Source organism: Mustelus asterias, chromosome 15 (assembly GCF_964213995.1).
Source record: "Mustelus asterias chromosome 15, sMusAst1.hap1.1, whole genome shotgun sequence".
NCBI classification, from domain to species: domain Eukaryota; kingdom Metazoa; phylum Chordata; class Chondrichthyes; order Carcharhiniformes; family Triakidae; genus Mustelus; species Mustelus asterias.
Window position 1 is genome coordinate 23,864,567 of NC_135815.1, and position 12,614 is coordinate 23,877,180.

The following is a 12,614-nucleotide window of genomic DNA, read 5'->3' on the forward strand; positions in this document are numbered from 1 at the left end:
ATTCTAATCTCTCCTTCTATAAAAGATGTTCCAAATGTGTTAGCTTATAGTTGGACTATACTCTTCAAGAGGCTAATGTCACAGGAATCTTAGCAATGAGTTAATCTATTGTGAGCACAGGCCTGAGAACGTATCTATTGTTTTGGCTAATGCAGACCAGTGATTGAGGATAAAATTCAGACATTTCATTTAGGAAAACCCAATAATTATAGTCAGCAGTTTACAAATAAAAGTTTATTTAACAATCCCATATGTATGCAATTTGCATATCTTTGGTGAAAATAAACATTATAAAACATTTTATGAACACAGGGTAACATGCATGGTTGTGGTGGTGTAATTAAAGTTTTAAAACTAGTAGTTCCAATAACCTTTAAGAATCAGATTGGCAGAAAATTTTGGTATGGCCTGCAACCAGGCAAGCAGACAATCGGTACATATTTTGTAACACCAATCACCAAGTGCCTCAAATGCTTCCTCTACTCCCCATTATTATACCTCCAATTTTTACTGATTTATTTTTAAAAAAGAAACTAGTTGTGTAGGCATTTGAAATGTTAAGCATGCCATATTTTTGGTTAGAAATATGAAAAGAAGTGGCATTTTGCATCCATTCGGTTTTTTCAGCTGTATTGATTTGTTTCACTACCAGCTTATTTTAAAATATTTCATTATTCTACAACTACCTGAGCGAACACCATTCAGGCTTTAGAACACACAGTATTCAATACAGCAATGGAACAGGATATAAATTGCATAATGTAAGCTCAGGCAGAATGCCACAACTAGCTTGAGAAAAAAAACCGCATAGCATTATGAACAGCTTTTGGATACATAGCTATGGCAGTAAACCTCTACTCTGCAGATTTTGCTCACTCAAATCACCCAATACAAAACGTACTCATTATACTTCCTGACTGGTTGTATTATCAGAAGAGTTTTTCCAAGTTCTTACTCCACTCCAAAACGTAGTGGTCAAAAAGGTGTTGAACATATCTCCCGCACAATTAGAAAATATATACTAGAATTATCAATATCTAGAATTACACCCCCAGATATTGCTTCTATTTTTAATGGGTGACTGTTCATAATTTCAGGAACCTGCTGGGAAAAGGAATTAAAAACTCTGTAGTTTACTTCAAAGGAGAGAATGAAAGCCCCAAACTTGTTCTCAGTTCTCAAGCTGGAGGTGGTGTGGGGGAGGGACAGTCAGAAACAGAGTAAAAACTGCCGTGGTTCCCATATCTGATTTTTTAAAATTAGTAGTCATTTCGGCCATGTGGATGTTGCTTACAAGACAAAAATGTATTGTCCATTCTTATATGCACTCATGAAATGGCAATGAACTATCTTTTTGAATTGCTGCAGTCCATGTAATGAACATGCTCCCAAAATGCTGCAATCGGTAGGGAGCTCCAAGATTTTGACCCAGCAAATGAATGTTAAAGGTGGCGTATGGGGTGCCAATCAAGTGGAACAATTTGTCCTGGATGGTGTCAAGCTTCTTGAATGTTGTTAGAGTTGAACTCATCCATACAAGTGGAGACCATTCCATCACACTTGCGATTTATGGCTTGTAGATTGTGAAAAGGCTTTGGGGTATCAGGAGGCGAGACACTCGCTGCAGTATATGCAGCTTCTGATCTGGTCTCGTCTCCACAGTAGTTACATAGCTACTCCAGTCCTGGTCAATGACGACACCCCAGAATATTGATGGAAGATTATACGATGGAATGTCAAGGGCAGGTAGTTAGACTCTATTTGGAGATGGTCACTGCCTGGCACATGTGTAGCACAAATATTACTTGGCACTTATCAGTCTAGGCCTGCATGTTTTCCAGATCTTGCTGCATGCAGGCACAGGCCGCTTCACTATGAGGAGTTTCAAGTGGGACTAAGTACTGCATTCATCAGCAAACATCCCCACTTCCAACCTTAGCTGAAGATTGTTAGGCCGAGGACACTCCTTAAGAATTCTTGCAGCGATTATTAGTTTCCAAAAACCACAACCATCTTCCTTTGTGTTTGGTATGACTCCAGCTATTGAAGACTTTTTCTTTCCAAGGACCCTTGTTAGGAAGCAGATATGGCTTTTTTGACAAATGAAGTCTTAAATATGATATTATCCACTTTCATAGCAACAGCATTTGCTGTGTAGGCATGAATAATTTTCACTTCTGCTGCACTGTAAATAAAGGTCGACAGCTGGATCTCTCAGAACTATACACCAGTATGAACTATCACCTTAAGGTGAGAAATTATGCATCAAAGGGAAAAAGCCCCAGATTTTATATATACACCAAACAAAATAAGAACACTGCCATCCACATGTCAATTAAATATTACATATAAGGTCAGAGGAAGAAACTTTGACATTCTTCCATTTTGCATTACAGCAGTGCTATATTCACACTGTAGCTGATTTTGCACAATTCTCAACAGATTCATTTACTACAATAGCAATGGAGGATTCGGCCACTCCTAACACTGGTGTCGAAGCAAGACGACCAGTTGTACTGTGTTCTGAAGCATTTCTGTAAATTTTCCGCCCAGGTACCATGCATGATATTGATCTGATCCACATGACAGTCCTGGGCAGAAATGCAATATAAACATGAATGTGCAGAACAGAAAAATAAGATTGAATCTTTTCCTCTGTCCTGAAGTGGATCACATGGCTTCAAAATACTGAGAGCATGGCATTCTATACATAACTGAAGTTAGATGCAACGGGTATCATTTCCACACAAGGGAATGCCTGCTAAGCAGAAGTAACAATTCTTTCATCGCCGTCTCAATGGTTCATGAAGACAGCATGCAACTGGTTTTTATACTTATTCTTTCTTGGGATGTGGGCATTGCTGGCAAGACCAGCATTTATTGCCCATCCCTAATTTCCCTTGCACGGCTATTTCAGAGGACATTTTAAGAGTCAACCACATACTGTAGGCCAGACCAGATAAGGACGGCAGATTGCCTTCTCTAAAGGACGTTAGTGAACCAGATGGGTTTTTACAACAATCAACAATGGTTTTGTGGTCATTAGACTTTTAATTCCAGATTTTTTCTGAATTCACATTTCACCATTTGCCATGGTAGGATTTGAAGCCAGGTCTCCAGACCATGCTGCTGGGTATTCTGGACTACTAGTCCAGTGACAATATCACAGTGTCACTGCCTCCCCATATTGGTCTATACTGAATTAATTGGTCTCAGCTGGGATCAGTCTTAGCATCAATTTTCTATGGAGAGGAAAATCAGCGATGGTTCACTTTCCTAAAACCACCTTTTACCGTACCCCACTGGAATGTGCAGATCTGGTGTTGATAGGATCAAATTCATTAAACAATGCTTATGGAATTGCATCCCAGGAAGTAATCAATGGCTTTAGAGGGTGGCAGAAAGAAAGAATTGTTAAAACTTGCTGACTCTGGAGGAATTCCTTCTTCACTTCTGGCTTTCCCTGCTGGTTCAATTAATGAACTCTGTTCAGTGTAACCATAGCCCGGGAAGAACTGTCCCAGTTTCAGTCCTCAATCTATCTTTGTATGTGAGTATCTGCCTGAGTGAGGTGTGCTAGAGGGTAGCGAGCAAGCATGAAAAAGCCCAATTCAAAGGAGGAAGTCAGTGCTTGCTGTTCTCAAACCCACATATTAAACCTACAATATTGTCAAACTACGAGTTAACAAATTAATAAATCATTATAATTTGCTTGGGAGATTTGATCAACTGATTACAGAGGTACAGGTAACCATTATCATTAATGCCACTGTTGAAGAGGTGGCCATTTTATTTGCTGTTGCAGCTTTTATAAATATATTAATTCCTAGGGAATTTAATATTTTATTTATAAACAGTACTTACTTTTTTATCTTTATGCTATTACTGTGAATGAACAATTGAAGTTGAAAATAAAGTTAGGATAATTTTGCTTAAGCAAACAATTCATGAATCTGGCCACCATTTTGTGTGCAGCAGTAGTTACATAGATATAGTTGTTTATATGTCTAGCCAGCAAAGAGAGTGTTGTAAATTTGTATGTGCTGAAAACTTGCATCATGTTAGTTGACTGAATTGCAGCTCAAAGCAATCTGTCAAGTCTCAGATTTTAAGTAATGTTGCCCTGACGGGAATCAAATATAGATTCTGTAACAAACCAACAGAAAATGAGCTCATGTGGATTTCTCAACTATTGGACAGAAATTCTCACTTGATGATGGATTTCTGCAAACCAAAAACCAGTTGGTTAAAAAAAAATGGAATTTAAATTATTTATTTACATTAACACTCAACTGCCGGTAGTTATGAGAAAGACAAAGGTCAGAGAGTTTTGCTGTTGCATCTCAATGCCCAGGACAACTATACCACAATTACATTTTTTTGAAGTTTATTTTGATCTACCCGTATAATGAAAACAGGAAAATGTGACCTGGGAGCTATTTTAAAACATTAGCATACAGACCCACAAGTAGTACAAATGGTGTGAAAATAAGTTTACCACTGTCTGTGGCAATCTGCCTTCAGGCTTCTTCCATTCACGTGGGACAAGGGAATGGAAAAAGGACCTCAATTCAGAAAATTAAGTAAATGAAAGTCAAACTGACAACCCTCCTGGCCATGACAAAGGTGTATTGGTCTGCACATATCCAATGCGACTGAGTTAGTTGCTTGGTACGCTAGGTATGTCCTCATTATAAACATATGTTTTAGTTAATGTGGATTTTCTTTGTGAAAACACTGGCAAACAACTAAAATCTGGCAAACAGGTTACTGACAGGAAATGACTATTACCAAGCAGTTTGAATGCGTGATGCAACACTCCATACAATGAAACATGAAGAAAGCTCCCCACCCTATATCTTCCGTGGTACACAGTGTTCTTTTTTCACTGATCTTACAAGAAGTTTTAATTTCTGTATCAGACTTGTTATCCCTCCCTCGGAGCATGTCAACATGAAACTGTTAAGAAACCTCTAAAGTTCAGCAAAAACTACTATACTTGGCTTATATCAGAACACGAGTTTAAAAAGTATACTTTGTTTTGAAAGAGAAAAACCTTTTATTCAGAAAGGGCATTATTTTCTGTTATTGGCAAATAACCCACCCTCACTGTACATTCCTGTTATTACTTGTATATTGCTACATGACCAATAAGAAGCAGATTGTTTTGTGCCAGCTGCCCAGTGCTTATTTTAGTGAAAAATCTTTTGCATTATTCATGTTTCGCCTCCCAACCCCACAATAAAAAACTGCAGCACTAATTATGCCTCAAAAATTACCAAAATCAGAAAATATTGTAAAAAAAAGAAAAAAAGGAATCTATCCAAGGGCAGCAGAATTCTCACTCCAGTGGCACAGATAAGGAGACAATGAGAAGTACGTACTTCTCAAGGGGTGTTTCCCAGACATCCAATGGTTCACTTCAAGAAATATAGTTTTGTCATTGGAAAAAATATAATTCCAAACACAAGAAAGTTGATGTGTTGGCCCATAAATTTCAATGGTAAAAGAGCAGGCATTGGCACCAAACACTCTCAAGTTTGAAAGTGAGATTCTATTATGTAAATCTACAAGTCTTGCATATTTTGGGATTGGATTTTAACTTCCAGTGAATTTCGAGTAGGGCAGGGAAGCAACTGCCAAATGCAATCATAGGCCCAAATATTAGGCCCATAACATTTTTACTAATGTGCCTCATCTGCGAGTGTGAAAATTAGAAGCTAGCTGACGGATGGCATTTGGATGTTTGAACATTACCCAGCAAAGATGGCCTCGAAGGCAAGCAGATTAATTGTGGGGAGAAGGTAGAGTTCGGGGCAGGAAAGTATGCAACTTTCCTTGTGGGAGCCAAAGTAGTACTCTTGGCTTGACTTAAATGGCCTTTTGTTCTTCCTGACTACTGCTGATCTACATCAAGCATGGTTGCAGTGGCTTCTCTGCTCTAGCCCAATTTAAAATCTAATCAGGGACTCTGATTAGCAAATGTTTACATTCAAGGCTCTTGTCTGTTTCTAGTGAGCATGCCATCTATGAAACCACAGTGAGCAATTAAAGTGGTAGTCAGCAGAAATGGGGCGATAACGCTACAATAGCCACCCCCATCCCCAGCTGGTTTCCACTGATGACTGGGAAAATTTCTCCCTTTGCCATTGTCCATGATAGTTAAAGCATATTACGTGAATTTTCATTAGGATGTTTTATATGTACCTGCATCAGCAAAGGGGCCATTAACAATGCACTTTACTATCACATTGCCATCAAAATTTCTGCATGTGGCTCTAGTGAGCTTCCAGAGCAGTCTGTCAGCAATTTCTAGCATAATAACCTAACATTAGCAAGTAAAGAAAATCAATGGATCCAGTTGCAAACCCATCCACTGCATAAAAAACATGATATTGAATCCACTGCCAATAAGTAGGACTTATCGAACATTGTACCCAAAGCATTTGGACTAGATTATAATTCCATATCGCAATAGTGTGGTTGTTCTTGAGTCATGATCACCAGTTCAAATCAAGAATTAGAAGTTAAGAAATGCACAAAAGAGGTAGCACACAGTGTTAATAAACTACCACTGAGTTGTATCAGGTTGATTTTTCATTATGGACTTCCCATTGTGGCGAGGGAGGAAAAACTTATGAGAGGTTAAGTCTACAGATAATTTCTGGCATTAGGTAAAGGCCTGGCAGCTGGCAACCTTTCCATCCACTTCTGCAGCTGGAGATGGAACAAAAATACTCATTGAAGAACAGTTAAGAAAAAAATACAAGCACATTTAAACGTGTTACAAGGCCCAACCCTCATCAGTTGATTCAGAGGAGGTCATAAGTCACAGCATAAACGTCACTTTGAGTCCAGAATTCAACAGCATTGCACCTCAACACAGCTGTTATTTTATATATTTTGTAGAACTTTTAAAAATGATAGTGTGTTGTCTTTGCATTGCATGCTGATTTTAAATCTAAAGCACATGCTCAGTGACGTTTAGAGGTATTGCTTGCTTACGTACAGGTAATCCAATCCTCTGATGTAACCACGACAGTACAGTCCTTTGAGTCACCACAGGCCTCTGCTATCACATGACTCCCAGGTTATTATAGGGTATACAATATTACCAGTTTAACATAACCAACTGTAGCTTCTGATTGAACAATTTGATTTATACACCAATAATTTCTGCAAGTGGCAATCACAGTTCTCCAAAGATCATGGAAGCACAACCATTGGTGATGACATTTTTATAAAAAAAATAAAAGAAAAACAAACTGCATAGCGAAGTCAACTTCATTTTTCTTTTTTCAACTTCATTCCAATGTAAAGTGCAGCCTTCTCACGGCCTCCACTAATTTAGCTCTTCACAGCCTGGGGAGCAGTTAAGAGGTACTACAATTACTTTCATTGCAAAAAGGGAAAAATATACACGCTCTCCAACGAGTGGGAACATCTGATGACTATCCAATGACCCGTGTTGAAAAGTGTGTGTATTTGGACAGCAATAAGAACAGAATTGCCTTACTGTGATATCCCATTCAGTCAAATAGTCGGTTGAATTAGTCTGTGCACGAAGAATGGTGCTTACTGGGAGCTCCTCATGTCAGTGTACTGTGCCCCAAAAACCTGAGAGAGAGAATTATTTAAATCTAGGGACATTTAGCAGTGAAGTACCACAAGAGGCAGTTCATTGTTCTCTGGAAACCAAATTAAGGAAAGAAAAAAAAATGAGGGGGTTAATTTTTAAAACATCAACATGTTAGGTTGAAAAATACAGCCTACAATATTGCCAAGCCCCACTACCCCTTTTCAACCCTGAATACTTAAATTAATTTCTTCAGTTTAAAAAGAACTTCTGTTTCCAACTGCTTGAAATGTTAGCCAATAAAACAGCCTGAAGACCGACTTTGGCATGCAGGCTGATCCATTGCATGTGTTGGTTGCTGTAAAGTCCATTTTTTAAAGAACTGACACAACCTCATAAAGAACCTCTTGTCTCAGAAAGGTGCAAACAAATGGCAGTTTACATAGAAGGGGAAACACCTCAGTCTTTGTATGGCTTGTTTCTTCCTTTTGAGCAGGAATTATATTGAAGAATATTGCCACATTGACGCATAATGGCAGAGAAGGGAGCAGACAGGCTATTTCACACTTTGATTTTCATTCCGGCTTTTTCCTGGTTTACTGACTATAGAGTCCAGGCACATATGGATTCCAGCAAGGTGCAAAAGTGAACCAGCAGCCTCCTTCAACTCTTCATCAACTTCTTGCTGCATTGTTCTGCAGCTTTTTCCAGACAAACTTAAAACGCTAGCGGAGTCATTTCCACATCGCTGGGATTTGTAAGCCCTGGCACCTAACAGGTCATTTGACTCATGCTCACAGTCATCTACCTCAGACTCTTCATCGCTATGGAAGCCTTCACTTCCGTCGCTCCCCCCACGACTTGCTTTCGGAATGAACTCATAGGCTTCCTCGACAGAGGAAAAGGATGAAACACTAGACCTGGACTCGCTGCGGTGAGACACAGTATCATTTGCACTGTAATTGTGTTCTTCTTTAGGATCATTATTGATGACTGGTAAACCAGAGAGACTCTTGTCAGCTTTCTGCGATGGAGAATTTTCCACATTGTCCCTGAAATACAGGAAAATAAAATATGAATGAATGCAATTCAAAATTTATTGACATGATGCCCGTTTTCAAAATGTCCAGATCAGCGATAATAAATTAATTATGGATTCAATAAGGAGTAAACCTGAGGAGTATCTCTACAATAATAATGCAGTAAACATGGATTCAAAGGCAGCAACGCCTACCTTATTAACCTCCTATACTTTTTAGGAAGTGGCATCTTAAGTGGATGATTGAAAGTCATAAATACTTCTGAAAAGCATTTGATAAAGTTAAGTTAGGCTGCTACTTAAGCCGAAAATTTAGGTTAAATGGGGATTTAGGTTAAATATCAGGAATAGACAAAACAAATTGTCTGAAGGATAGAAATAAGCAGACACTATTTGGAGGGATCATGTTAGTATGGGGAAATGCAGAGTTGGGGTGCTGCAGGAACAATTGTGGTAACCACTCTTGATTACTGCAATTGACTTCATTGCGGAAACTCAGTACAAATTGGTCAAATGGAAGAACAGTGAGATAAAAGGAAAAATGTCAGGAAGCATAAAGTGAGTTAGACAGTACCAATATATCCAACCAAGCACAGGTACTCCATGAATGGTGTTGCTCTAGCTAAGGATAATGTTGAAAGATTTAAGAGTCATAAAAGACTTCTTGCTCATTAAGTCCAACCACTGTAGGACCAGACCGTTCATAACCTATTTGACCCTAAAATAAGATTCTGACCACATATCCACTATGTTACCCAGACCATCTATTTCCACCTCTGTGACTCACTCATCTCCACTGATAGGATCCTGGACTAGAACCCCAACTAACAATAGAAAGCCAACAATCTTTGCTTTTTGACATAAACGTGAGGATAGGATATTTCTTTCCAGGAATGATACCACTGACAAGGTAGGGATTTTTTATAGCGAAACAAACTTAATTTAATAACAGTTTGAATATTGCTAACAAATGCATCAGCTTAACCATTAACAGTTGAACAATATTTAAAAATGAAAGGAAACAACTTTACTTTCTACCTTATAACTGTTCCAGTTCCAAATAAGCCACCTTTATGCACAGATCAAACTCACTTTAAAATAAGTATAGTTGGCAACTCCAGGCATACTTGCTTTACAATTTGTTAACAGTCTTGGAGTTTTCAAAGAGAGACGAGTTTCAGAAGCCTGCAAAATCCTTCTAACTTTAATCAGACTTCAGCTGCAAATAATTGCATTCTGCAAAAGCCTTTTTTCTCTCTCCTATAGACCCTGCTCTGCATATTAACCAGATCACCACAAAATCCTCTCAATCACTCTAATCAGAAATTCCAGGGGAACTTGGAAGTAGAGCTAATGGACTTTTGTTTACTTAAAATAAGCACTTGCAATGTTGAAATGAATAATTATCCTGCTCTCCCAAAATCTGAGCTGCATTCTGACCAGACATACTGCCTGTGTAACATAAAGCTGAATTTTTAAGCATACCCCTTAAACATAAAAAACTATATATATATAAAACATAGATATCAGTTGTACTACTATGTCACACCACCTTGCTTCAGCTTATTTGCAGCTGAAGCCCTGACCCATAAAGCCCTTTATTACCTCAAGACTTACTATTCTATTGTACTTCTGTTTGGGCTCCCACCTTGCACCTTCTGTAAACTAGAACTTATACAAAATTCTGCTGCCAGTGTTCCAATTTGCACCAAGTCCTATTTACCTACCACCACTGCACTTGATGAAACATATTGATTCTCAATCCAGCAATTCCCGATTTAAAAATTTGCATCTTTGTTTGTAAAACCACCCATGGCCTTGCCCCTCCCCTTTTTGTAACTTCCTCTCACCCTCGGAGATCTCAGCACTCTTCCAATTCTGGCCTCTCATGTATTCCTGCTTATGATAGCCCTACCGTTGGACCTATGGGTCTGGAATTCCTTTGATCAGTCACTGTACAGCAGCAAACTGAACACTTCTTTACCTTGTTCTGCACGTGACTTCAGACATTTTCACCATCATGGGGGCAAGCTTTGAAAATGCACGTTTATGACTCCGTTTTCGGCTCAGTGTTGGACTGTGTTGCTGTGATGGCCCACCTGACAAAACAAGTAAATGTGGAGACATGATGATAATCACTTACTGAAGATGATTTGAAGGAACCAATTCCATTTTATATTCTGAGTTTGGGACGGCCCATCACCTTATCTTAAAATTAGTCTTACCTAAAATGCACATGGGACACAGGATGATCTGATAAGTTGGATTCATAATTGGCTTAGTGGTTGGAGACAGAGCGTGGTGACAGATGGCGGCTTCAGTGACTGGAGGCCAGTAACTGCACCACCACCAATGGCATACCACAGGGATCCATGCTGAGCCCCCTATTGTTCATCATTTTATATAAATGACTATGTGAGGGGTAGGATCAGTAAGTTTGCTGATGACAGAAAGATTGGCTAGGTGGTTAACAATGAGGTTGAGTGTCTTGGGTTACAGGAAGATATAGACGAGATGGTCAAATGGACGGATAAGTGGCAGATGGAATTTAACCCTGAAAAGTGTGAGGTGATACACTTTGGAAGGAGTAATTTGACAAGGAAGTATACTATGAAAGGTCTGACACTGGGTAGTTCCGAAGAACAAAGGGACCTTAGTGCGTTTGTCCATAGATCTCTGAAAGGCAGGTTAATAGAGTGGTGAAAAAGGCATATGACACACTCGCCTTTATCAATTGGGGTATAGATTATAAAAGCAGAGAGGTCTTTATGGAGTTGTACAGAACTTTGGTGAGGTCACAGCTGGAGTACTGTGCAGTTCTGGTCGCCACATTATAGGAAGGACGTGATCACACTGGACGGGGTGCAGAGGAGATTTACCAGGATGCTGCCTGGGATGGAACATTTAGGTTATAAAGAGAGGGTGGCGAGGCTTGGGTTGTTTTCTCTGGAGCAGAGAAGACCGAGGGGCGACCTGATTGAGGTCTTCAAGATTATGAGGGGCATTGATAGGCTGGATAGGGAGCAGCTGTTCCCCTTAGTTGAAGGATCAGTTACGAGGGGACACAAGTTAAAAGTGAGGGGTGGGAGGTTTAGGGCAGATGTGAGGAAAAGCTTTTTTACCCAGAGGTTGGTGATGGTCTAGAATGCACTGCCTGGGAGGGTGATGGAGGTGGGATGCCTCACATCCTTTAAAAAGTACCTGGATGAGTATTTGGCGTGCCATAACATTGAAGGCTATGGGCCAAGTGTTGGCAAGTGGGATTAGGTGGACAGGTCTGGACCTTTCAAGCATCGGTGTGGACTCGATGGGCTGAAGGGCCTCTTCTGCTCTGTAATATTCTGTGATTCTGTAAAAGTGCAGTGAACTGATATGACAGGGTCTTTCTCCCATGGCTCAGTTGCACGGTGGCACAGTGGTAGCACTGCTGCCTCTCAGCACCAGGGACCCAGGTTCAACTCCTGCATTGGGTCCCTGTCGATGCGGAGTCTGCATGTTCTCTCCATGAATACGTGGGTGTCCTCTGGGTGCTCTGGTTTCCTCCCACAGTCCAAAAGACATGCTGGCCATGCTAAATTCTCCCTCAGTGTACCTGAGCAGGCGCTGGAGTGTGGCGAATAGGGGGTTTTCACAGTAACTTCATTGCAGTGTTAATGTAAGCCTACTTGTGACTCATAAATAAAGTCTGTGACAGAGACTATGGGGTGAATTTTAACCCACAATTTGGGTGAGAACTAATTTTTTTTAAAAATCTCAAATGCAACCACAATAGCCCATCTTCCTGGTCCGTCCCTGAACAGAGTATGTGTGATCAGTAACTGCACCACCACCAGCAGTTGGAGGTATCCTACCTCTCTTGTAGCCTCAGTGCACTCACCTGACTGGAACCCAAGCTTAGCAATCAAGCTGATTTCTGGCCAGAGATCCTGGTGTTGCATATCATGGAGTTAAAACTCCAGAGCAGACGAAGAGACAATGCTCCCTTCCACCCATCTATTT

At 39.9% G+C, this 12,614-nt stretch overlaps 1 protein-coding gene across 2 annotated transcripts in view; it reads right to left on the bottom strand.

Moving 5' to 3' along the window:
• Positions 1-228: 228 nt before the first annotated feature.
• Positions 229-12,614, bottom strand: part of foxn2a (forkhead box N2a) — a 64,083-nt gene continuing 51,697 nt past the window's right edge. For both annotated transcript variants that reach the window (XM_078229656.1, XM_078229657.1), the window contains exons 7-8: positions 10,600-10,714; positions 229-8,628 (exon numbers count right to left, since the gene is read on the bottom strand). In XM_078229656.1, the coding sequence (XP_078085782.1) occupies positions 8,133-8,628; positions 10,600-10,714 (611 nt within the window). In that variant the 3' untranslated portion in view covers positions 229-8,132. The remainder of the gene's footprint in view (positions 8,629-10,599; positions 10,715-12,614) is intronic.